This window comes from Euleptes europaea, chromosome 14, assembly GCF_029931775.1.
Source record: "Euleptes europaea isolate rEulEur1 chromosome 14, rEulEur1.hap1, whole genome shotgun sequence".
NCBI lineage: Eukaryota > Metazoa > Chordata > Lepidosauria > Squamata > Sphaerodactylidae > Euleptes > Euleptes europaea.
This window is the reverse complement of record NC_079325.1, coordinates 44,818,441-44,841,772: the sequence shown is the minus strand read 5'-3', so window position 1 is coordinate 44,841,772 and position 23,332 is coordinate 44,818,441. Positions and strand designations below refer to the sequence as shown.

Below are 23,332 nucleotides of genomic sequence, written 5' to 3'. Positions count from 1 at the left end.
CAAAGCATTTGATGGTGACTTCACCTGTTTTTTTTTTTTTTTCAAATCCCTCTTGGCAGTATCTCCTCCGAAAGAGCTGATGGTGACAGATGTGACAGACAAAACTGTCAACCTGGAATGGAAAAATGAAAATATCGTCACTGAATACCTTATCACCTACATTCCTACTGGCACTGGTGGTTTAGAACTGCAGTTCCGAGTCCCCGGAAACCACTCGGCTGCCACCATTCGGGAATTGGAACCGGGTGTAGAATATTTTATCCGTGTCTTTGCCATCCTAAAGAACAAGAAAAGCATCCCAGTTAGTGCTCGGGTGGCCACATGTGAGTAGATTAAATTTTACTGAGCCTAACGATCAAATGAATCAGCAATGAAAGAAATTCAAAATATGGATCCCTTGCATTTAGAAAGCCTTGCTCCATTAAAATCCAGGCTCAGACTCTTCTAAATTTTGGCATGTCTTATAGTGGGTGCTGCTCTTGCAGCTAATCTTTGCTAGTCTTTGCCTTTTCGAGGCCGGTTTTTTTTTTAATAAAAAGAAACTTACTGTTGAGAAGGGTAAACAGTGGTAATGAAGGCTTGGTAGAGACAGAAGAGAACTTACCAAGACTCTCCTTAATCGGAAATGATTCAACAACAGTATCCCCACATTTGGTGTGATTGGCTACATAGTTTTGTCAGGAATACAGGTGTGCAAAAATAAAAATCAGTAAAATTTGGATTTGGGTCTAATTTCTGTGTGTGTGTGTGTGTAGAAACCTGGATATTCCTGAACTCCCATGTTGGTAATATCCAGATTCCTGAAAAAATCAGGTCCATTAGACCCAAATTTGAATTTTATCTCCTCCCCCTCCTTCTCCCCTCATTTTCCTTTCCTGAAGCAGCCATGGTGGCCACCTCCAAACCCCACGTGGAGGCTAAAGGTATGGTGCAGAGCTGCATGCCACCTCCAAGCCCCAGGTGGAGCCCATAGGCGTTGGCAGTGGCTGATGCACAGCTGTCTCCAAACCCCATGTGGAGGCTGGAGGCGGCAGGGGCCAGCAGCGCAGAGCTGTACACCAGACCTGGCTGGGGCCAGGCTGAGCCCCACTTGAAGCTCTGTGCAACCCACTGCCCCCGAGCCCCACATGGAGCGCAACAGCAATGCCAACGGAGTTCTGCCCTGGCCTAGCCACCAGGTAAGTGAGTGGGAGAGGGAGGGAGGGAGGTGGTAGAACGGGGATTCCCTCAGTCTTTTTTTAATTTTTAAGATAGTGGTGAAGCTGAAGCAGCTCGAAAAATGCTGAAATAATTCAGCAGTATTCGGGATTTGAAGCAGCTCAAAAAATTCAGATTTCGAGTCAAAACGGCTGGAAAATTCGGATTTCAAGCCGAAGTGGCTCAAAAAATGCTGAACAAAATTCAGCATTATTTGGAATCCTCTTTTCGGCTCCCTTTAAATCACCACCATTTTGGGGGGTTCAGCTTGCTGAACGCAGATCCCTAGTAATGAGGGCAAATCAGACAGAACGTAAAACGTCCTGCCCTCACTCTGGTCGTGTTGTGCTGCCAGTAGAAAATGGTGCCAAATAGAGGCACCAAGAGACATTTGGGGGTGGTTGGTTTGCTATTGCTTACCTCTGCGACATGACCCTGGTATTCTTTGGAGGTCTCCCATCCACATACTTGCCAGGACCAACCCTACTTAGCTTCTGAGATCTGAGAAGATCAGGCTAGCCTGGGTTATCCAAGCCAGGGTGGGGGAATATACTGATGGGTATTATTTCCTTCATGTCAGATTTCTTGTTTGTCTCCATTATTTGTTTTCTTATTGGCTTGCAAGTAATGTACTTATTTATAATTGTGGTCTTTATTTTCCCCCTCTTCTCTTCCATGTTGTTAGAATGCAGAGTATGCATACACGTCCTGTATTACACCATTGCAGAAATTCCTGTAATGGAAATATAATTAATTCCGGTTTGTGTAGAAATTTGCACTTCATCTTTCTTCTTTTTGCTTTCCAGACTTGCCTGCCCCAGATGGCTTAAAGTTCAAGTCAGTTAAAGACACTTCTGTCGAGGTGGAGTGGGATCCCCTGGACATTCCTTTCAGTGGGTGGGAAATAGTCTTTCAAAGCCCGGTAAGAAAGATTTCAGTTTCACATCTAGCTTGCCAGCTCCAGGTTAGGAAATACTTGGAGATTTTTGGGGGTGGAGCCTGAGGAGGGCTGGGTTTGGAGAGGGAAGGGACTTCAATGCCATAGAGTCCAATTGCCAAAGTGGCCATTTTGTCCAGGTGAGCTGATTTCTATTGACTGGAGATCAGTTGAAATAGCAGGAGATTTCCTGCTACTACCTGGAGGTTGGCAACCCTATGGCAACCCTATTCACATGACCCTTGGACACCCAGAATCCTACATTCCCCCCTTGTTTTTTTTTTCTCCAAATCCTTATTGTTTGATCCTTGCATTGCAGAAAAAGGAAGACAACGGAGGAATCAGAAGCAGCCTGGAGAGGCCACAGACATCCTATTTGCAACGAGGCCTGGCCCCAGGACACCAATATAATGTGTCCCTGTATGTTGTGAAGAATCAGACCAGAGGACCTGGCCTCTCCAGGGTGGTAACTACAAGTAAGTGGCTGCCTTGTTATGTTAATAGGGAACCAAGAATAAACATAGATCTGGTGTTTATAGGTGCCATAAATAAAACTCCTGTGTGATGAGAAGCATAAGGGGGACTCTAGTAGCTTTCTGTTCTGACAGTCACATGGGCAAAGCTACCTTGGCAGTCTTCTTGCAATGCTACTACCTACTCCCAAACTAAGCTTGCCAACTGCCTGGTGGGGGCGGGCAAAAAACCTCCAATCCACCGGGCTACCAGTCGACCCTCAGAGTAGTGTTGCCAGGTCCCTCTTTGCCACCAGTGGGAGGTTTGGGGGGCACAGCCTAAGGAGGGCGGGGTTTGGGGAGGGACTTCAATGCCATAGAGTACAATTGCCAAGGCGGCCATTTTCTCCAGATGAACTGATATCTATCGGCTGGAGATCAGTTGTAATAGCAGGACATCTCCAGCTATTACCCAGAGGTTGGCAACCCTATTTGAGGGGCATTAAAATAGATTTCTGTTTTGCTTGGAAGTGCTACTTGCTTCATTGGGCAACATTGAAAGGACAACAGGACAAATATAAGTTTTGTGGGGACATTTCAGCTCTTTTTTTAAAGAAATTCTTGGAAGCTTGATACACAAATAGGGTTGCCAACCTCCAGGTACTAGCTGGAGATCTGCTGCTATTACAACTGATCTCCAGCCGATAGAGACCAGTTCACCTGGAGAAAATGGCTCTTTTGCCATTGGACTCTATGGGATTGAAGTCCTTCCCCTCCCCAAACTCCACCCTCCTCAGGCTTCAACCCAAAAACCTCCCACTGGGGGCAAAGAGGGACCTGGCGACCCTATACACAAAGCTTCCAGCTAGAGATGAGCAAACTCCCCACAGCTTTTCATAGGCTGAATTCTAAACTGAGCTCTTTCCTGATAAATCAAACATATCTTAGTGCTAAGACTTTTGGGAACTTTCTCACCCCTCTCCTCCTTCAGCTCGATCCATGCATGTTCACTCAGAGGTCCCACAGTGTTCAGTGGGCTTACTCCGAGGTAAGCATGCATCAGTGTGCAGTTTCTCCCAACTTTCACAACTTTCCTGATACTGGAGGGTCCAGTTTGCTAGCCAGAGCAAAGAAATGGGAGACAAACAAGTTTCCAGTATAAAAGGGCTCATCTCCAGTAAATACCAATGCAGATGCAAAAATATAAAACTATACAGAGAAAAAGACCACTTAAAGTTTCAAACAAAAGTGCTCTTGAGTAAGTGTTAACTCTCCTTATAATTTTTCCAGGGATACTCATCATGGAAAAGTTCAATCTCAAGTTCCAAAGTAAAAGGAAGCAGCATCTTTCCTCCTAGCATCATGTCTGTTTTGGTGCTAGGATGGGAAAGACCCAGATTCAAGTCCTCATTCAGCCAGGAAGCTCAGAGGCCGACCTTGGACCCATGTCTCTCTTTAGTCTAACCTTCCTCACAGGGTTGTTAGGAGGGGAAAAAATGGAGGAGGAAGCCTCAAAAACCTTCTGCCGGTGGCAAAAAGGGACCTGGCAACCCTATCCTCAAACTTGCTGTTGATGAGAAGTGTGTCGTTACGGTTGCCAACCTCCAGGTGGTGGCTGAAGATCTCCTGCTATTGCAGCTGATCTCCAGCCGATAGAGATCAGTTCTGGAGAAAATGGCCATTTTGGCAATTGGACTCTATGGCGTTGAAGTCCCTCCTCTCCCCAAACCCTGCCCTCCTCAGGCTCCGCCCCAAAAATCTTCAGGGATTTCCCAACCTGGAGCTGGCAACCCTATCTGTCATTCATCTATTGTTAAACTCCCGTTTTGTCCCTTTCTCGCTGCCCCAGGACTTGATGCCCCCAGCCAAATCGAGGTGAAGGATGTTACGGACACCACAGCACTGATCACCTGGTTAAAACCCTTTGCCGAAATCGATGGCATTGAGCTCACTTTTGGGCCTAAGGATACCCCTGGGGACCGAAGCTCCGTCGACCTCTCAGAGGATGAAAGCCAATACTCCATTGGCAATCTGAAACCGCACACAGAATATGAGGTGACTCTTGTGTCCCACCGCGGGGATATGAAGAGCGACCCTGTGACGGAGAGCTTCACCACAGGTAAAAGAGCTGCTTGCTGTTTCTGTCTTCTTTTGGGGGAAATACAGGACTATTGGTCCATCTAGCTCAGTACTACGGCCGACAGCAGCTCTCCAAGGTCTCATATCGGAAAAAGGCATCTCCAGCATTTGCTTCCTGAAACCCTTTAACAGAAGATGTCAGGGTTGGCATCTGGGACCTATAGCAAGTAAAGCATGCACTGTACCAGCATGGTGTAGTGTAGGAGAGCCAGTGTGGTTAAGGGCAGTGGTCTCTAATCTGGAGAACCGGGTTTGATTCCCTGCTCCTCCACATGCAGCCTGCTGGGTGACATTGGGCTAGTCACAGTTCTCTTAGAACTCTCTCATCCCCACCTACTTCACAGAATGTTTGTTGTGAGGAGAAGAAGGGAAGGCAATTGTAAACTAATTTGAGACTCCTTAAAGATAGAGAAAAGTGGGGTATAAAAACCAACTTTTCTCCTCCTTTTCCTGCTTCTTCTACCACCAAGTGATTCCCCCTCTATGACATGAAACCTTTCCTCCTCAGCTCTTCCATCAATTCAATGTATTCCAGAGGATTCTGGGGCATGTTCTCTGGTGCACATTAAATTCACAGACTACTCCTGTTGGTCATCACCATAAATAAAAACAAAAACCTTTTATGCAGGGACCTTTCCCCACAATCATCCCCACCAACTGCTCCGGGGCTTCCTTTTGATTATGCATGCCTTTTCTGGCCTTCAGGGGTCGCCTCGCTCTCCCTGTGCATTTTGTCTGCATTTTCCAGATTCTGGCTAAAACAGCATTTGGAAAACACGGGCAAAATGCAAGGGGAGAGCGAGGCGACCTCTGATAGCCAGAAAAGGCATGCATAATCAAAAGGAAGCCATGAAGCAGTCGGTGGGGGTGACCACGGGGAAATGTCCCTGCATAAAAGCCCAAAGTCGGACTCAATATGAAACAGTTCCATAGGTCTGAAAACCTTGGGTGTTGAGAAAAAAATACCTTCTCCATCTCCCCAGATCTGGATGCTCCCAAAAATCTGAAGCGCCTCTCTCAGACGGATAATACCATCACCCTGGAGTGGAAGAACAGCCAAGCAACCCCTGAAGCTTACAGGATCAAGTATGCGCCCATTTCTGGTGGAGATCACACTGAAGTCACAGTGCCCAGAAGCAACCAAGCCACAACCAAAGTTACCCTCACTGGTAGGACTCCTGAAAGCTCTGCAAACTAATGCTAAAGTCACACATTGCTTGACCTGTGCAAGAATCTGAGTAAGACTGTCTTAGTTCTTTGCAAGGTGTCATATTAAATGAGAAATTTACTGTTCCTAGTAAAGACAAACAAGGATGGGATACATGCCTAAAATTCCATATAAACTGTAGGCGTTGTTGGTGTTGTTTTCTTTTTATTTAGGTTTGCGGCCTGGGACAGAATATGGCATTGGCGTGACGGCCCTGAAGCAGGATCGAGAGAGTGCTCCTGCCACGATTAATGCTGCAACAGGTAGGGGGAAAAGTCCTTCTCTTCATTAGAACAGGGGAAAGATTAAGCACAACCATTGGCGTGAGCATAGCAGGAGCTACTGCAAACCATGTCTAAAAATAGGACTTATACATTCACCACACCTAGAAGACAGGACCGAGCATGCTACCAGAGGCATAGAATACTGATAGGGCAAAAGGAAAGCAAAACAGGGGGAAATGGGGAAATCAGAAGACATTTCCAACTCATGTCCCTCGCTCTGCTCCCCATCCCAGTAATTTCTCACATATTGTCGAAGGCTTTCACGGTCAGAGTTCATTGGTTCTTGTAGGTTATCCGGGCTGTGTAACCGTGGTCTTGGAATTTTCTTTCCTAAGAAAGAAAGAAGGAAAGAAGGAAAGAAGGAAAGAAGGAAAGAAGGAAAGAAGGAAAGAAGGAAAGAAAGAAAGAAAGAAAGAAAGAAAGAAAGAAAGAAAGAAAGAAAGAAAGAAAGAAAGAAAGAAAGAAAGAAAGAAGGAAAGAAAGAAAATTCCAAGACCACGGTTACACAGCCCAGATAACCTACAAGAACCAATTTCTCACATGTTCCCAAGTTTGTGTAATTTCTAAGAATCAAGTGGGCAAGTCATGCCAAATCATGAGAGCAGCTAAGACAAGGGAGGGATTTTTTATGTACTGTGACTCCACTGGTATGCAGAACAATGCAGTTTGTCAATAACTAAAACAGTTTGATCTAGGGTTGCTAGTTCTGGGTTGGGGAATTCCTGGTGGTGTGGGGGGTGGAGTAAGGGAGGGCGGGGTTTGGGGCAGTGAGTGACCTCAGGGGGGTATAATGCCATAGAGTCCATCCTCCAGAGTTGCTATTTGATCCAGGGGAACTGATCTTTATAAGCTGGAGACCAGGGCTGTTAACGCATGACCGATTTGGTCTGCTTCTCCCCACATAATGTAGCGGTTTTCCAGTGGTCACACGCACGCTGTCCCCGCTCTGCGAATCAAATCTACCATGAGTGCAATTTACTTGCGTGTTTTCCAAGACCTGTCTTATCGCAAAATACAGATCACAATCGAGATAAATCCGGTTGCTTCATCATGCGTGAGCTTCCGTGTCGATATTCCATTAGTCCTTGCCGCCCAAGACTGCATGTGTGCGTGCTTGCGTGTGCGTGTGTGTGAAATCACCCGGCCAAACGCAACCGGAAGTGATTTTTTTTTATTATTAGTGCCTGGCCACACTAAAGAGGGTGTGTGTGTGTGTGAAATTCACCGCCAGATGCGACTGGATAACTAGAGGGCCAAAGAGAGGAGGCGGGGGCTCCTCCGGTAGATCAGCCATCCGCTGACACCAGGCCCCATGTACGCCTCGTGCCGAGGCCGCGCCTCTCCCTCACAGGCTCACTCCCCTCAGGGGCTCAAAACCGCCCCTCCCTGGCCAGGAAAGCAAGCGGACGATGCCGCTAAGCCTGACGAGACAGCCCAACCGTCCGCTCGCCTCTCGCGGCTCCCGCAGAGCCGCCGCTCAGCTGGCCGGTGGATTCAGCGTTGCCCGCTCTAGCCGCCCCTGCCCTGAGCTTCTGAGCCTCCTGCCGCCTCAAAAACAGAGACAGCAGAGCTGCGGTCTGGAGAGCTCTGCTTTTTGCTACAGAGCAGGAGGGCAGGAGAAAAACTAACGTCCTGAAGTGAGTTGCGTTGGTATACCGGCATATCATTCTGGGGGGGGGGGGAGACACCAAGCACGCACAATCACGTGACTGTGGTGTAATGACATCGGTAGCGACGGAGCACTCCCCAAATATCCCGCGTTATCCCATGTCCCAAACGCATGGAGCATCGGGTGGTGCACATAGTGTGGGATGGGAGACGGACGTGCGTTCACTTTTATGATCCCAGATTAAAATAGTGTGAGATGAGAGAGAGATTAACCGGTGACTTCTTGCCCATGGGTTAATGGCCCAGATGTAATTCCAGGAGATCTCCAGCCAGCACCTGGAGACTGGCATCCCTCTTGAGTATTTCACATGATAAGATCCTGAGTGTGCTGAATAGTAAGAATCAATCCATTAAAGAAGGGCAGGTGGGGGCAAATGAGGACATTGGTCTGATCTACCCCCTCCCCCAAGAAATTATAGTGTCTTGAAGAACTGGGGGGTGTTGGGAGGGAAAGTTTAGGAATCTTTCGGGGAGAGGAGGAGATATTTAGGGGTTTTAATCAATAATATTTTAATACTACTAGTAAGCTGCCTTGAGCCAAGAGGAAAGGTGTGATAGAAATATTTTAATACATGAAAATAAATTTTAAAAAGCATTTAGCCCAAATCCCCCCTTGTAATTCCTCACAGTTCCCCCATATATGCTTCTAACTGGCATTCTGCTTACCCTGGAATGAATACTCAGAAACTGGTAGGTGGATGGGGTAGGCCATGTGATGCTGGCAGTGCTCTCCCTGAAGCCAGCTATGAGCCAGCGTGGTGTGGTGGTTAAGAGTGGTGGACTCTAATCTGGAGAACTGGGTTTGATTCCCCACTCCTCCACATGAGCAGCAGACTCTAATCTGGTGGACACGGTTGGTTTCCCCACTCCTACACATGAAGCCACCTGGGTGACCTTGGGCTAGTCACAGTTCCCTTTGTGCTCTCTCAGCCTACCTCACAAGGTGTCTGTTGTGGGGAGAGGCAGGAAAGGAGATTGTAAGCCGGTTTGATTCTCCTTAAAAGGTAGAGAAAATCTGCATATAAAAACCAATACTACTTCTTCTTCTTCTTCGAAAACAAGATGGCTGAGGCTAAAAGATTCCTGTTTAGTTGGTCAAAGTAGTGCCAAGTGATGATGCTCAGTGGGCCAGATCTAAATCTCAGGTGTCCAGCTGCCCGCCTTGGGTGGAAAGTGGAAAGTGCTGTCAAGTCACAACTGACTTATGGCAATTTCATAGGGTTTTCAAGGCAAGAGACATTCAGAGGTGGTTTGCCATTGCCTGCCTCTGCGTAGATGGAAAGAGTTCTGGGAGAACTGTGACTGTCCCAAGGTCACCCAGCAGGCTTCATGTGGAGGAGGGGGGAATCAAAACTGGTTCTCCAGATTAGAGTCCACCGTTCTTAAACACTACACCATGCTGGATTTCCCTTGGGTTTATACAATCTTCATTTGACCTTCATTTCCTCTTGTGTGTTGCTTGTAGATCTGGATAGTCCCAAGGACTTGGAGGTCAGCGGTCCTACTGAAACCACTCTCCTCGTGCGATGGAAAAGACCCCTGGCCAAATTTGATCGCTATCGTCTCACTTATGTGACCCCCACGGGGAGGAAGAATGAAATAGAGATTCAAGCAGATAGCACATCTCACCTCTTACGGTCGCTAGATGCTGGGGTAGAGTATACCATCAGCCTTGTGGCAGAGAAAGGAAGACACAAGAGCAAGCCTTCCACTGTGACAGGTTCCACTGGTATGTGCCATGGTTTGACTTGAATTGTGTTAGCTTGTTTCTCCCTTGAACAGCCTCAACTATTTTCCCCCTCAGGAGATGGTGATGCTTTCATACTGAGTGAGACCATTGGTCCATTTAGCCAATTGCAGAGGTAGCTGTGTTAGTGTGGTGTAAAGGTAGTCCCCTGTGCAAGCACCGGGTCATTCCTGACCCATGGGGTGATGTCACATCCCAACGTTTACTAGACAGACTATGTTTGCAGGGTGGTTTGCCATTGCCTTCCCCAGTCATCTTCCCTTTACCCCCAGCAAGCTGGGTACTTATTTTACCGACCTCAGAAGGATGGAAGGCCGAGTCAACCTTGAGCTGCCTACCTGAAACTGACTTCTGTCGGGATCGAACTCAGATTATGAGCAGAGCTTTTGACTGCAGTACTGCAGCTTACCACTCTGCGCCACTGGGCTCCTTAGTGTGGTGTAACTAAATAAAACAAAAGTCCAGTGGCCATGCTTTCATGAGTCACTACTCACTTTTTCATATAGCCCAGCCTTTAAAATTGGGCATAAGGAAGGAAGAGGAGCCACCACCAGTGAGGATGGAGGGGGGGGAGAATTAGCATGCCCACCCATGAGTGAACAGCAGCTGCCCTGTAGATGATAGAAGGGAATGAAGAGCCTCAGCACTGAGGAACCCACCAGAAAGCATTTTTTCCGGTCCCCCAAAACTTAGAACGAGCCCTGGTTTGAGATCTTACCAGAAATACTGAAAAAGGGAAAGAGGGAAATGTGGCTTGTTCTTAGCTGTTCATTGCTTTACAGCAAGAACCTTAAAGACTATCCAGTATACTGTGGCACAAGTCTTGTGAGCCAAATTGGGCTTCATCCAATGCAAGCAGTGAACTCCAGGCGATGGGTACTGAGTAGGGCTGGACAAAGGTTCAGTTGGAGATGCCTGTGGAGAAAGGGAGTGGCCGTGGCTCAGTGGCAGGACACCTGCTTTGCATGCAAAAGGTCCCAGGTTCAATCCCTAGCATCTCTGTTTAGACGAATTCAAGTAGCTGGTGCTGGGAAGGGTTTTTCTTCACCTGAAGAGCCACTTGCCCTCAGAGTTAACAATATTGAGCTAGATGGACCAAGGTCTCATTCTGTATAAGGTGGATTCATATAACCTACGTCTCTTCTTTGCCTTTATGCTGCTGTTGGGAATAAGATTTTCTTCCATTTTGGATAGTAAAGTACCGGATTTGAAACAGGAGCTGCCCCTCTAGCCAGCTGTGCCTTAACGTTTGTGACTTTCATTGTCATTTTTTCTCAACATTCTTTCTTTCAGCACATCTACGCCCAAGTCAACAGAATGTATACAGTCAAATTTAGCAAGCAAATATGAATGAGGAGAATTTGCTTGAGTATCCCCCACCCCATTCATTTCAGCACGTTTCGTATGTTTCTATCTAATGACTGGTTTTGTTTTTCTCCTACAGTGCCAGTGCAACCATATAGGACAATCATGGGGCAAACTAGGGCTTTACTGTGATCTCTTTCTCTTACTCTCCGATCAACCTGTACTGCAGCCACGCTTCTAGCTTCCTAAGGGGTCACTGTTGAATGAGGATAATTTTGTTTTCACTGCTAACATTGACAATAATGGTGTCTTCCGAAGGATCAAAGTAGATATGATAGGACAGCCAAGTTTGTTCATATTTGTTTGTTTGTTTGTTTTAGTACACTTTTACCTCGCTCTCCCCGGCCCAAAGGCCAGGCTCAGGGTGGCCTTTCACATCTGGGGTGGTGGAAATTATCTTGAGAGTCTATGTGATACAGTGGTATTCTTCAATTACAGAGAAACAGGTCGGGTTCAGGGTTCCACACTGTGCCGTTGGGTGACAGTCACACATGAGTTGCAGGTTCTCAAATTTCCTGCATGCAGTGCCCAGTTTGGAGGTCAACTGCGGCATGCGTGGAAAGGGGTTGTAGCCCGTTCTTTATGCAATGCACAGTTGTAGGCTGTTACCGCACTAGGTATTCCCAGCAATGTATCAAGAGTTTGGAACTGTTATAAAAAACATCGCTTTAAAAGGGTTTTTGGATACTACGGCTAAAAAATGGTTGGAAGACATCTTCACAGCTAAAGCGGCCAAACAAAGTGTGAACAGTATTTTTTATAACAGTTTCAAACTCTTAATACATCGGTGGGAATACATAGAAAGTGCGAACAGTATTTTTTATAACATTTCCAAACTCTTAATACATCTCTGGGAATACCTAGTGCGGTAACAGCCGTGCTCTGAATCGGGCAGTGTGAACATTTGAACGGAGGAGAACCCACAACTCACACATGACTGTTACACAGGACATAAGGTGAGAGCCCCAGTCCCAACCCATGTTCTCTGTAATGTGTGAATTGTTATCATACATTTTGCCACACTTTGGATTTGGCCTTCTCCCTTTAACCTCAGCTTGATCGGTCAATTAGGAGAGGGCGATGCTGATTATCCTTCTTTACAGAAGTTGGACCTCATAACTTCTGCAAAATAAGTTGCAGTTCAAGGCAGAAGGGAAGCCCTGCTGTGTTTGTATCAAGTCAGCTGGTAACCTCAGATTTGACTTGGAAATCCAGGAGTGGCAGCATTCTCCTTTCCTCTTGGCAGGATGCTACCTAGGACTGGTTTGCCATATGTAAACCAGAGAAGTTACCTGGTTAGTAAATGGTCTGAACTGAGTCAGGGATAAGTCAGCAACATCTAGGGTTGCCAGGTCCCTCTTTGCTACCAGTGGGAGGTTTTCGGGGTGGAGCCTGAGGAGAGTGGGGTTTGGGGAGGGGAGGGACTTCAGTGCCATAGAGTCCAATTGCCAAAGTGGCCCTTTTCTCCAGGGGAATTGATCTCTATCGGCTGGAGATCATTTGTAATAGCAGGAGATCTCCAGATAGTACCTGGAGGTTGGCAACCCTATTAACATCCCATTCACTAGGTGTTCAAGTGAGGGTTGCCAACTTCCAGGTGGTGGCTGGAAATATCCTGTGATTACAAATGATCTCCAGGCAACAGAAATCAGTCCACCTGGAGAAAATGGCTGCTTTGGAAGGTGTAGTCTATAGTATTGTACCCCAATGAAGTCCCTACTCTCCCCAAATCCTACCCTCTCCAGGCTCCACCCCCAAAATTCCAGATTTTCCCAACCTGGAGCTGGCAACCATACATCATACCCATCACAATTGCAAAGCTTACTTCCTGTTGATGATCACAAAGGCTATATGCTGAGGAATGGCTGTCCAGAAATGTGTTTTCCTCCCTCCCACCCCCCACTGCAAGAGCTCATCTCCAGTTCTAATGGTTTATGATTCTGTGCAGGAAGCAACAAGATCAAAGATCCTTTATGTACAAATTTACAAGTCTTATTTTACTGTAGAGATTAACATCTGGATCTTAGAGAAGCCCGTACACCCCCTTTTGTTACATTTCAGCATTGAAAGATGAGATCTTTGATAGAGGAGGGGAAGTATCACAAGGAATTGATAGGTACCATCTGTTTTTTTCCCTTAATCCCAGCATTTTCATCTTTCTTCCCAAACCCAGAGACGACAAATGCAGATTTCTCCAAATTAGCACATCTTGCAAAACGTCCACACTGTCGGGTATAGAGAAACCACAAGAAAGGCAAGGAACTTTGTTGGAGAGTTCCAGACAGCCAGCACATTAGATACTACCTAAATCCTCAAGGCAATCGGTCCCTCTTAATTAAATTATTTATTGCAGCAAAATCCCTAATCCTTATGCTATAAATCCAGTGAGACCGTCCATATGAAAGAAATGCTCAGGCATGTAGGGAAGGCTGGTAGCCAAGGGAGAGAGAGAAAAATGGGAGCTATTAGAGCCACACATGGGCTTGGAAGTATTGCAGAAAGCTGCCATCTTTCACAATTTTATCTATCCTCCCTTTAGATTAAGAAGGTCCAAAGTTGCCAAGGAATAGGGTTGCCAGGTCCCTCTTCACCACCGGTGGGAGTTTATTTGGGTGAAGCCTGAGGAGGGTGGGGGTTCGGGGAGAGGAGGGGCTTCAATGCCATAGAGTCCAATTGCCAAAGCGGCCATTTTCTCCAGGGGAACTGAACTCTATCGGCTGGAGATCAGTTGTACCAGCAGGAGATCTCCAGCTAGTACCTGGAGGTTGGCAACCCTACCTAGGAAATATGCAAAGGGTTGTTATAAATGAAACCATCCTCAGAGATACTGTTGCATGTTTTTAGGAGCTGGGTGTATCTGGTGTCATAGCCTAAATCCCGTCTGTAGGGTTGGCAACCTCCAGGTGGTGGCTGGAGATCTCCCGCTTTTACAACTGATCTCCAGCCAATAGAGATCAGTTCACCTGGATAAAATGGCCACTTTGGAAATTGGACTCTGTGGCATTGAAGTCCCTCCACTCTCCAAACCCTGCCCTCCTCAGGCCCTGCCCCCCAAGTCTCAAAGTGTTTCCCAACCCTAAGCTGGCAACCCTACCCGTATGGCTTCTCTTTCATTTCGTTGCTTCTTTCTCAGTGCCTGCCCATCCAGATTGTTCTATTTAGATTGTTCTGTTGGGAGCCCCCCCGAGAAATTGTTCTTGTCCTAATAAGTGAACATCAGGACTATTGAAACACAGGCCTAGAAATACACTGGGATGTAACTCAAGGAGTCAGTTCCTTCCCTTGTGTCTCCTCCGCTGCCTCCTTCATATGGGACAGAACCTTCCATCCTGAGCCAAAGCATACAAGACTTATGATGTCAACCTCTGACTTTCCATGACACCAAGTTCTTTTTAGTCCTTGAGGGAGGACCATGGCCTGAACTCCAAGCAGCAAAGAAACACCAAGGAACCTAAAACGGGGCCTGAACTGGAGTCTGTGATTCAGAGGACAACTCCTCCAGAGGCATCCCAAGGAAGCCAAAGCAGGAGGAATTTGAAAGCAGTCTTTGATAGCAAAATGAGCTTTTTGTCCTGGGGGAAAAAAGGTCAAGGGGCTATATGAACAAATTATCCAGGTGAACTGATCTCTGTCACCTAGAGATCAGTTGTCATTAGGGTTGCCAACCTCCAGGTACTATCTGGAGATCTCCCGCTGTTACAATTGATCTCCAGCCAAAAGAGGTCAGTTCACCTGGAGAAAATGGCTGCTTTGTCAATTTAACTCTATGGCATTAAAGTCCCTCCCCAAACCTCCGCAGGCTCCACCCCAAAAACCTCCCACCTGTGGCAAAGAGGGACCTGGCAATCCTAGTTGTAATAGAGGGAAATCTCCAGCCATCACCTGGAGGTTGCCGACCATATCTCCAGGCAACCAAGATCAGTTCCCTTGGAGAAGATGGCTGCTTTGGAGGTAGGGTTGCCAACCTCCAGGTGGTAGCTGGAGATCTCCCACTATTACAACTGATCTCCAGGCGACAGAGATCAGTTCACCTGGCGAAAATGGCCGCCTTGGAAGGTGGACTCTATGGCATTATATCCCATTGAAGTCCTTCCCCTCCCCAAACCCCACCCTCCTCAGGATCCACCCCTAAAATCTCCAGGTATTTCCTAACCCAGAGTTGGCAACCCTACCCAATCTAGATCAGAAGTCTGAGAAAACTTCCTTTCTCATCAGCTCCGGCATGTAGTCATTCTGAGTAAATGCAGTTTTGTCGAAGGCCAAGCCATCAATTCATCTGTTCCGTTAAAGTGGGCCTCTGCTCCTCAAAAACATTTCTACTTTGTTCAGAGGGAAGAGCAGCCGTAAAAATAGCAGCTAGGAATTGTAATGGAATTCTTTGGGGAATTCCAAGCCTTGGTATGGATGACATATGCTATATACCGAGCCAGTGTAAGCTGAGGGGGTTTATTTAAACTACAAGATAATATATATAGGAATTTCTCCTTTGGAAGGAATGTTTATGGCCCTGTATCTGTTGTTCATCCAAGTAACTTTTAACTTCAGCTTACATTTGCTGTTTATTAATCTACCTTCTGTGTCTGGCCACCATCCCCTCATCTAGAGCTGGCCATTTTTAATATTTATTGTATTTGTATTGTGTTCTTTGGAAAGATGGGGAAAGTTCACATGTGGCTCCCATCTAGGCCCATCCCAACAAGACCTTGAACCATTCTCTGCCCCATTTTGCCTCTATTATCTTTCCCAAATCTTAACTGGAAGGGGGGAGGCTCTCTGGAAGCCTCTGCCTTGCTTCCTTTTCTCTCTTCTGTAACTAATATATAACTAGGGTTGCCAGGCTCCAGGTAAAAGCTGGTGATCTCCTGCTATTACAACTGATCTCCAGTCGATAGAGATCACATCACCTGGAGAAAATGGCTGCCTTGGCAATTGGACACCATGGAGAAGAGGGACCTGGCAACCCTATATATAACAGCCATGTCCTATGTACAATAAACCCTGGGGAATGTAATTCTTGAAGATGTCTAGATCCACACAGGCTCCATGTGCCCGGGACTCTACTTAGTAGGGTTGCCAGGTCCCTCTTCACCACCAGTGGGAGGTTTTTCGGGGAGAGCCTGAGGAAGGCAGGGTTTGGGGAGGGGAGGGACTTCAATGCCATAAAGTCCAATTGCCAAAGCAGCCATTTTTCTCCAGGTGAACCAATCTCTATCGGCTGGAAATCAGTTGTAATAGCAGGAGATCTCCAGCTGGTACCTGGAGGTTGGCAACCCTACCACTTAGGGATACTAGCCTCCAGGTGGGACCTGGGGATCCTGTGGAATTACAACTCATCTCCAGACTACAGAGATCAGTTTCTCCGGAGAAAACAGCTGCTTTGGAGAGTGGACTGCATGGTATTGTATCCCTCTGAGGTCTCTATCCTCCCCCTGGCTCCATCTTCAAATCTCTAGGAGTTTCCCAACTGGGATCTAGCAGCCCTACCACCCCATTCTGATCTGAGCCAAAGGACAATTCTTAGGTAGGGTTGCCCGCCTGCAGGTGGTGGCTGGAGACCTCCTGCTGTTACGACTGATCTCCAGGTGACAGAGATCAGTTCTCCTGGACAAAATGGCCGCTTTGGCAATTGGACCCTATGGCATTGAAGTCCCCCTCTCTCCAAAACCCGCCCTCCTCAGGCTCTACCCCCAAAATCTCCAGATATTTCCCAACCCAGAGCTGGCAACCCTAAGACCATAATACTCACTGCAGAATGGAGACAAGTATTATGAGCCGCTCAAATTCACATTCTGAATTTCAGTGGTATCTCAGGCTGCCAACCTTCAGGTGGGGCCTGGACACCTCTCAGAATTACAACGAATCTCCAGATGATAGAGATCAATACCCATGGAGAAAATGGCAGCTTTGGAGGGAGGGCTCTATGGCATCATCCCCCACTGAGGTCCCTCCCCTCCCCAAACCCTACTGTCTTCACACACACCCCAGGAATTTCTGAAACCAGTGCTGGCAACCCTAGTGGTATCAGAACTATGAACATTTTGTCCTTTCCACATACCCAGTGGCAATGCCTGTTCTCTCACCAATCTTTCCTTCATTCCTATAGCATTTGTTTAGTTCTTCTCCCAGAGTGAATGTACACAACTTTATTGGCATGCTGTGAGTGATGGTTGTGAATGGATCGATTCCATGCATGCTAAATGGATCCATTCGATGCATCCATCCAGCTTGCAAGTCAGCCTGCATACGCAATGCCAACCCTCTTTCTACTGGCTTGGGAAATGCTTTTGTGAAGACGTTTGCTTACAAATCCAGATGACTCCCACAGGAAAATGGTGACATTTTTCTTTCGGGGGAAAAAAAACTCTTTACTGTATGTTTGCATGCCTTCAGTATATGCCTGTCCATGGGGAGGATGAGCTAATGATTAACAGATATGCATGAGGCCTAATTAAGCATTGACATTTGGCTCGAGGCTGTCTCGCATGCTTGAGATGCCACCGTTCTGCTGCATTGCAAGAACCTTGTGCCATCTCTTGCCACAATGTCAGCCTGCGTTCAGACTCACAGGAGATTATTAACAGTCAAATGAGGCATGATATTTGGCTTCTTTTCTCCTGTGAATTTGGCATGGGTGATAATTCTAACTGAGTGGTACGAGGACCAAAAAGCCTCACAGTAGTCACGAACGGGTGATTGTAACTCGCTTCACCTTGCCTTCTGTGGTAGGGTCCCAACCTCCAGGTGGTGGGTGGAGATCTCCCGCCATTACAACTGATCTCCAGGTGACAGAGGTCCGTTCCCCTGGAGAAAATGACTTCTTCGCCAATTGGACTCTATGGCATTGAAGTCCCTCCCCTCTCCAAGCCCCACCCTCCTCAGGCTCCACCCCCAAAATCTCCAGGTATTTCCCAACCTGGAGCTGGCAACCATATTCTGCAGACAGGAACAATATGCTCATGAGGACAAGGGACCACCTATGATCAGCAAACCATGATGTAAATAATTATGGAGTAAAACATAGACATGAGGAAGCAATTCAAGGTGGGCTGCAGATGAGGATTCCTCATTGAGGGATCAGTTCACCTGGAGAAAACGGCTGCTTTGGCAATGGACTCTATGGCATTGAAGTCCCTCCCCTCCCTCAACCATGCCTTCCTCATGGGTGCCCCTGAATTCTAGCTTCAGGGCGACACGGAGTGACACTGGAATCTGGACTGGCTAGCAGTCTTCTTCTTTCAAGATGGAAACCCTCACTCACAAAAACATTCTCCGTTGTGGCTGTACATTACAGGAAGAGAGGAGGGTTTTAAGAAACCAGTCATTACTGATCAACTCATCATTGATTTACTCACTGAAGAAACCTTGAAAAGCTTTTAAGGTTCTCAAGAACGTAATTAGTTATTTATTGTATTTCTATCCTTCCTTCATGGAACTCAAAGGCATTGGATTTCCTAGAAATCTCATGAATCCCTGTGTGAATGTTCCCTGGGATCCCATGAAAACATTGCCACCTTTCTCCTGTTTTCATTGTGTGGCTTATTCTGATCTTCCAAACTGAGCTGTGTTATTCTTCAAAGCTTTTCCATGAGAGTCGACTCACCTCGAATCATTGCCACCAGAATGCACCTTTTGGAATTGTGAGGATGCATGGATTTCCACACATCTGCATGCTCTGGAGACCTAGCATTGATCTTCTCTTTGCTACAGTGCATGGAGAGACAATGTGACTGCTATTTATAGCATGCATGCAAATAGCAGGTTTACCACCCCCCAAAAAACCTGGATATTTATTGCATTTTCATGAAAGCAATGTCTTCTGAAAAAAGAATACTACTAGGGATTATTTCAGATTTCTCACCCCTGCTGTTTCAACCTCCCAAAACCTGGTTCCAATTGAGTTTCACCCTTATACAAGTAATATCCAGAAGTCTTTCTTTTCACACCATTTCCTGGTTCCTTGCACTGATTCCCCCCCCCTCCCCCGTAGCAGGTATGATTCATTTTCAGCATTGGTAAAGCAGCATTATACATTATGCATTCATTATAAATGGCATAATTGTGCATGTAAACTCTGTACAATATACATCCATAGTACAAATCCAAAATGAACAGTAAAAAGCAGAGAACAGGAACAGCTGACAAAAAGTATCGACACATGTAAAAAAGGAAGCAGGGACCATTTATTTATCCTTAAAAATTGTTAGGTCTAACCTGGATAGCCCAGGCTAGCCTGATCTCATCAGATCTCGGAAATTAAGCAGGGTTGGCCATGGTTAGTACTTGGATGGGAAACCACTAAGGTTGCCAACCTCCAGGTGCCAACCTCAGGCTTCACCCCCAAAATCTCCAGGTATTTCCCAATGCAGAACTGGCAACCCTTGAAACCACTAATGAGGTTCAGGCAATTGCAGCCCCATCTGTTCATCTCTTGCCTTGAAAACCCTACGGGTCACCATACATTGGCTGTGATCTGACAGCACTTTCTGCCACCAAATATGAGTATCAGAGATGAATTATGTATGAAATATTAAGGGGTATAGCCTCAGGGGACTCACTTTTAGGACTGTACCAATTCAGTATGCTGATTTGTTATTTTATGTTCTTCAAGTAAAAACAAAACAAAAAAACCTTTCTCTGCATGGATAACTTATTATGGCAGGATAGTGCTTGGAAATAAAGGTGATTTTTTGATACCATCCACTAGCAATCTATGAAGTCACCATTGTGTGTAGGACATTCTATAGAATGGTAGCTTTTACATTTATTTCTTTGCTGGGTATTTTACTGAGCTATGAGAGTCCATGTGGATGAGTCAAATTAGTTCTCCAAAGAACGGCTGTGATAGGCTTATTTTGCTTGGGACAACAATCCCTTAGGAAACCCCCCCCCCAACTTTTTTTCCCACATGGCTGTGAAAGCCGGGGTGGGGGAGAGAAGAAAGTGGGGGAAATAAGTCCAAGTGGTCAGGATGGATTAAGCACTCCCTCGAGGGTTACCAACCTCCAGGTAGTACCTGGGGTCCTCCGAGAATTACACTTCATCTCCAGACCACAGGCCTCAGTTCCCTGGAGGAAATTGCAACTTTGGAGGGCAGAGTCTATGACATCACCTCCCACTGTGCAACCTCCTTTCCCAAAATTTCACCCTCCCTAGGTACCCCCTCCAAATCTCCAGGCCAGAGTTGGCAACCCTAACTCCCTGCTACCTGCCACATTTTCCATCCAAAGTATTTCCTGTTCTGTTTTTTAAAATAAATTTTATTAAACAGGTTTTTGTTTAACAGAAAAGAAGAAAGCAAACCATAAATAAGATAGTATAGTAAATATCAGGTACAACAAGTTTGGAACTGGGTGTTTTCTACTTGCCTATTTACTTCTGCCTTGCACTGGCTGACGTACTTTGGTTTCTCCATCTTTTAATTTGTTCTTTGTCTTTCCCTGTCTTTGGGAAAGAGGCAGAGACAAAACAAGTCAAGGGACTGCTGATTGCTGCATTAGTATAATAGCATCGGAGGAGCAAATATTGCATTTTTAATGGGCATCATAAAGCAACGGTAACATTCCTTCCAAGAACCCGGGAAGCGTAACTAGATGCTTGTAAAACAATTTCCGTGGAAATTGGTTCCCTACATTGCTTTCTAGGTCCTGCAACTTACTGCTCAGTGTAGGGCCGGCATTATTTACGTCTGCTTTCTCGGCGGCATTGGCTGGCTTCGGAAACCTTAGACTAGGGTTCCGTGCGTGTAATTGAAAAGGAGCCGAGCTCATAAATACGCAATGGACCGCGAGTGGGGCTCATTTATATGAAAGCCCTGATTGGACGGCTCCTTGTCTCCCCTTCGGCCTGCGCCCTGATTAACCAATTGGCTCTCTGTCCTTCTCCAGAGGAGGAACCTGAGCTGGGGAATTTGTCAGTCTCAGACGTTGACTGGGATGGATTCCGGGTCAGCTGGACAACAGCAGAAGGGGCCTATGAGAGCTTTCTCATACAGGTGCGAGAGTCAAACCACTCCAAAGTCATGCAGAATCTCACGGTTCTGGGCAGTGCGCGGTCTGTGGACATCGCTGGCCTCCAGCCAAACGTTTTGTACATTGTCACCCTCTATGGTGTAACTCAGGGCTACAGGACCAAACCCATCAGGGTTCAATCCATCACAGGTACCCTTTTCTTTTCGTTTGTCCATGCTCCTTCCTTCTTTGTTGGTTTTCTCCTTATTCTTTCCTTTACAGAGAAGAGAGACATCCACTTCAAATTTTCTCCTCTTTTCTAATGATCAGCAAACTTAATATAACTGGAACAGCTCATCTCATGAAAACCTTTCTTATGCTTTAGAACAGTGGTTCCCAAACTGTTTTCACTTGCGTCCCCCTTGACAGCTCATTTCTATAAATTGTACCCTTCGTATTGACAAAAATGTTTGTAAATAATACAGTTGCTGTTATTTCAAATTTATATTTCCAACATTATTCTTTTTTTCCGCATACCCCTAAATGTCCTGGTTTTTACCCCTGGGTGTACAAGTACCCCAGGTTGGGAATCACTGCTTTAGAACTATGTTCTAAGAGATAAAAACAAGGCCATTTGTACAAAATAGGTAAAAATATTTTTATTACTCAGAATAGAAATTCCCTACGTATTTGGGGTTTCTTCAGGGGAAGAAGTTATTGCAGTAGTCCTTAAAATGAGCATAAATTCTGCAGCCCTTAAAATGAGCATAAATTCTGTAGCCACTAGACCTATGTTCTAGAAAGACTTTCAGGGAAACCAATAAACATGTTGTTTCCCCTCCCTTTCTTAGGCTTAGTAAGTCTTTTCCTTATTAGAACTTGAAAAATATACTTAGCAGTGTTCAGTTTCTAAAATAAAAGTAATTGAAACTTGACACTATGGAAGTCACCTTTTGTAACCTAGAATCCATCATTTTAAATCTTTGAGGTGGTTTGAATTGGGTAAAAGACATTTTGTCCATGCTTAGAAGCATCCCTTTTTTTAATCTTTACCATGCATTTCCTCTAGCTGAGCACTGGCTGGGGTGAACTCTCAGACACTTTCAGCTCACATAAAATCTCAGTTCTTGGTCTGTAAAGGAGATGACCTTGATTTTCTTTATTACATCTGATTATGATTTTCATTTCCTACAGTTTCCTTTATTGTTTGTTTGCTTGTTCAATGAAAACCCTGCTGCTCCTCTAATGCATTGCAAGCACTTTCATTTAAATAAAACGGCAAGATTCATGCTAGTTGCAAAGGGTGGACCAAGGAATTTAACTCTTCCCTGCATGTTGGCATCTCTTCTAAAAAGGTTGCTGTAACATGCCATTACCATTTCTCTTGAAAAAGCTTACCTGAGACACAGTTTCCCCTTGGAGAAAGAAAGGATTTCATCTCTGACAAGAGCCTCATAACCTCTCTCCCCCCCACCATTTGCTCTTTTTAACTCACTATGGCAAAACTCCATCCAGCTTTGACTACCCCACAGAGTCGCATTTCTCTCCAGGCCTGCTCTCTCATGAGGCATAAATGCCCAGGCCTGGTTGGCACATTCATCAGCTCGAGGTGGTACAGTCTGAAGATGGCAGAATGGGCCCTCCCAACTACAGCCTGAGGTTGTGCAAGCCACTCTACCACTTCAGTATGGTACCGCTTCCTTCTCGATGTATGCACCAGACAGCCCACAGGAAAGGAAAACCCTCCTTCTGATGGAATTATAGCGACAGTGTAGAGTGCAAACTTGCCACATGGGCTTAAACTGGATTAATTGCTAAACTGATCACCCTGAATAGCACTTTGGAAGAGCATGCATTTGGAGTGTTCAGGGTTCCAGGTTTAATCCCTGGGATATCCAAACCATCTCAGGTAGCATAAGAACATAAGAAAAGCCATGCTGGATCAGACCAAGGCCCATCAAGTCCAGCAATCTGTTCACATAATGGCCGACCAGGTGCCTCTAGGAAGCCAACCAGGTGCCTCTAGGAAGCCCACAAACAAGACAACTGCAGCAGCATTATCCTGTCTGTGTTCCACAGCACCTAATATAATAGGCATGCTCCTCTGATACTGGAGAGAATAGATATGCATCATGACTAGTATTCATTTTGACTAGTAGCCATGAATAGCCCTCTCCTCCATGAACATGTCCACTCCCCTCTTAAAGCCTTCCAAGTTAGCAGTGTCATGTGTCTACCACTCTGAGTCAATTCAGCTTAGCATGTCCATCTATGGTCTCAAAAACTAAGTGCTGAAGCATATGTTTTCATGAGGTAGAGCCCACTTCACCATGCAAACATATGCTTTTAGTCTTCAAGGTGCCACAACTCTTTGTTATTTTTGCCACGG

At 46.0% G+C, this 23,332-nt stretch overlaps 1 protein-coding gene across 5 annotated transcripts in view; it reads left to right on the top strand.

The window, feature by feature from the left end:
- TNC (tenascin C) overlaps positions 1–23,332 on the top strand; it is a 70,947-nt gene that overhangs the window by 7,593 nt on the left and 40,022 nt on the right. For 3 of the 5 annotated variants that reach the window (XM_056860374.1, XM_056860373.1, XM_056860377.1), the window contains 8 exons: positions 60–323; positions 2,004–2,119; positions 2,454–2,610; positions 4,436–4,705; positions 5,709–5,894; positions 6,106–6,195; positions 9,350–9,613; positions 20,881–21,153. In XM_056860374.1, the coding sequence (XP_056716352.1) occupies positions 60–323; positions 2,004–2,119; positions 2,454–2,610; positions 4,436–4,705; positions 5,709–5,894; positions 6,106–6,195; positions 9,350–9,613; positions 20,881–21,153 (1,620 nt within the window). The remainder of the gene's footprint in view (positions 1–59; positions 324–2,003; positions 2,120–2,453; positions 2,611–4,435; positions 4,706–5,708; positions 5,895–6,105; positions 6,196–9,349; positions 9,614–20,880; positions 21,154–23,332) is intronic. The other 2 variants (XM_056860376.1, XM_056860375.1) reach the window with 1 other exon arrangement.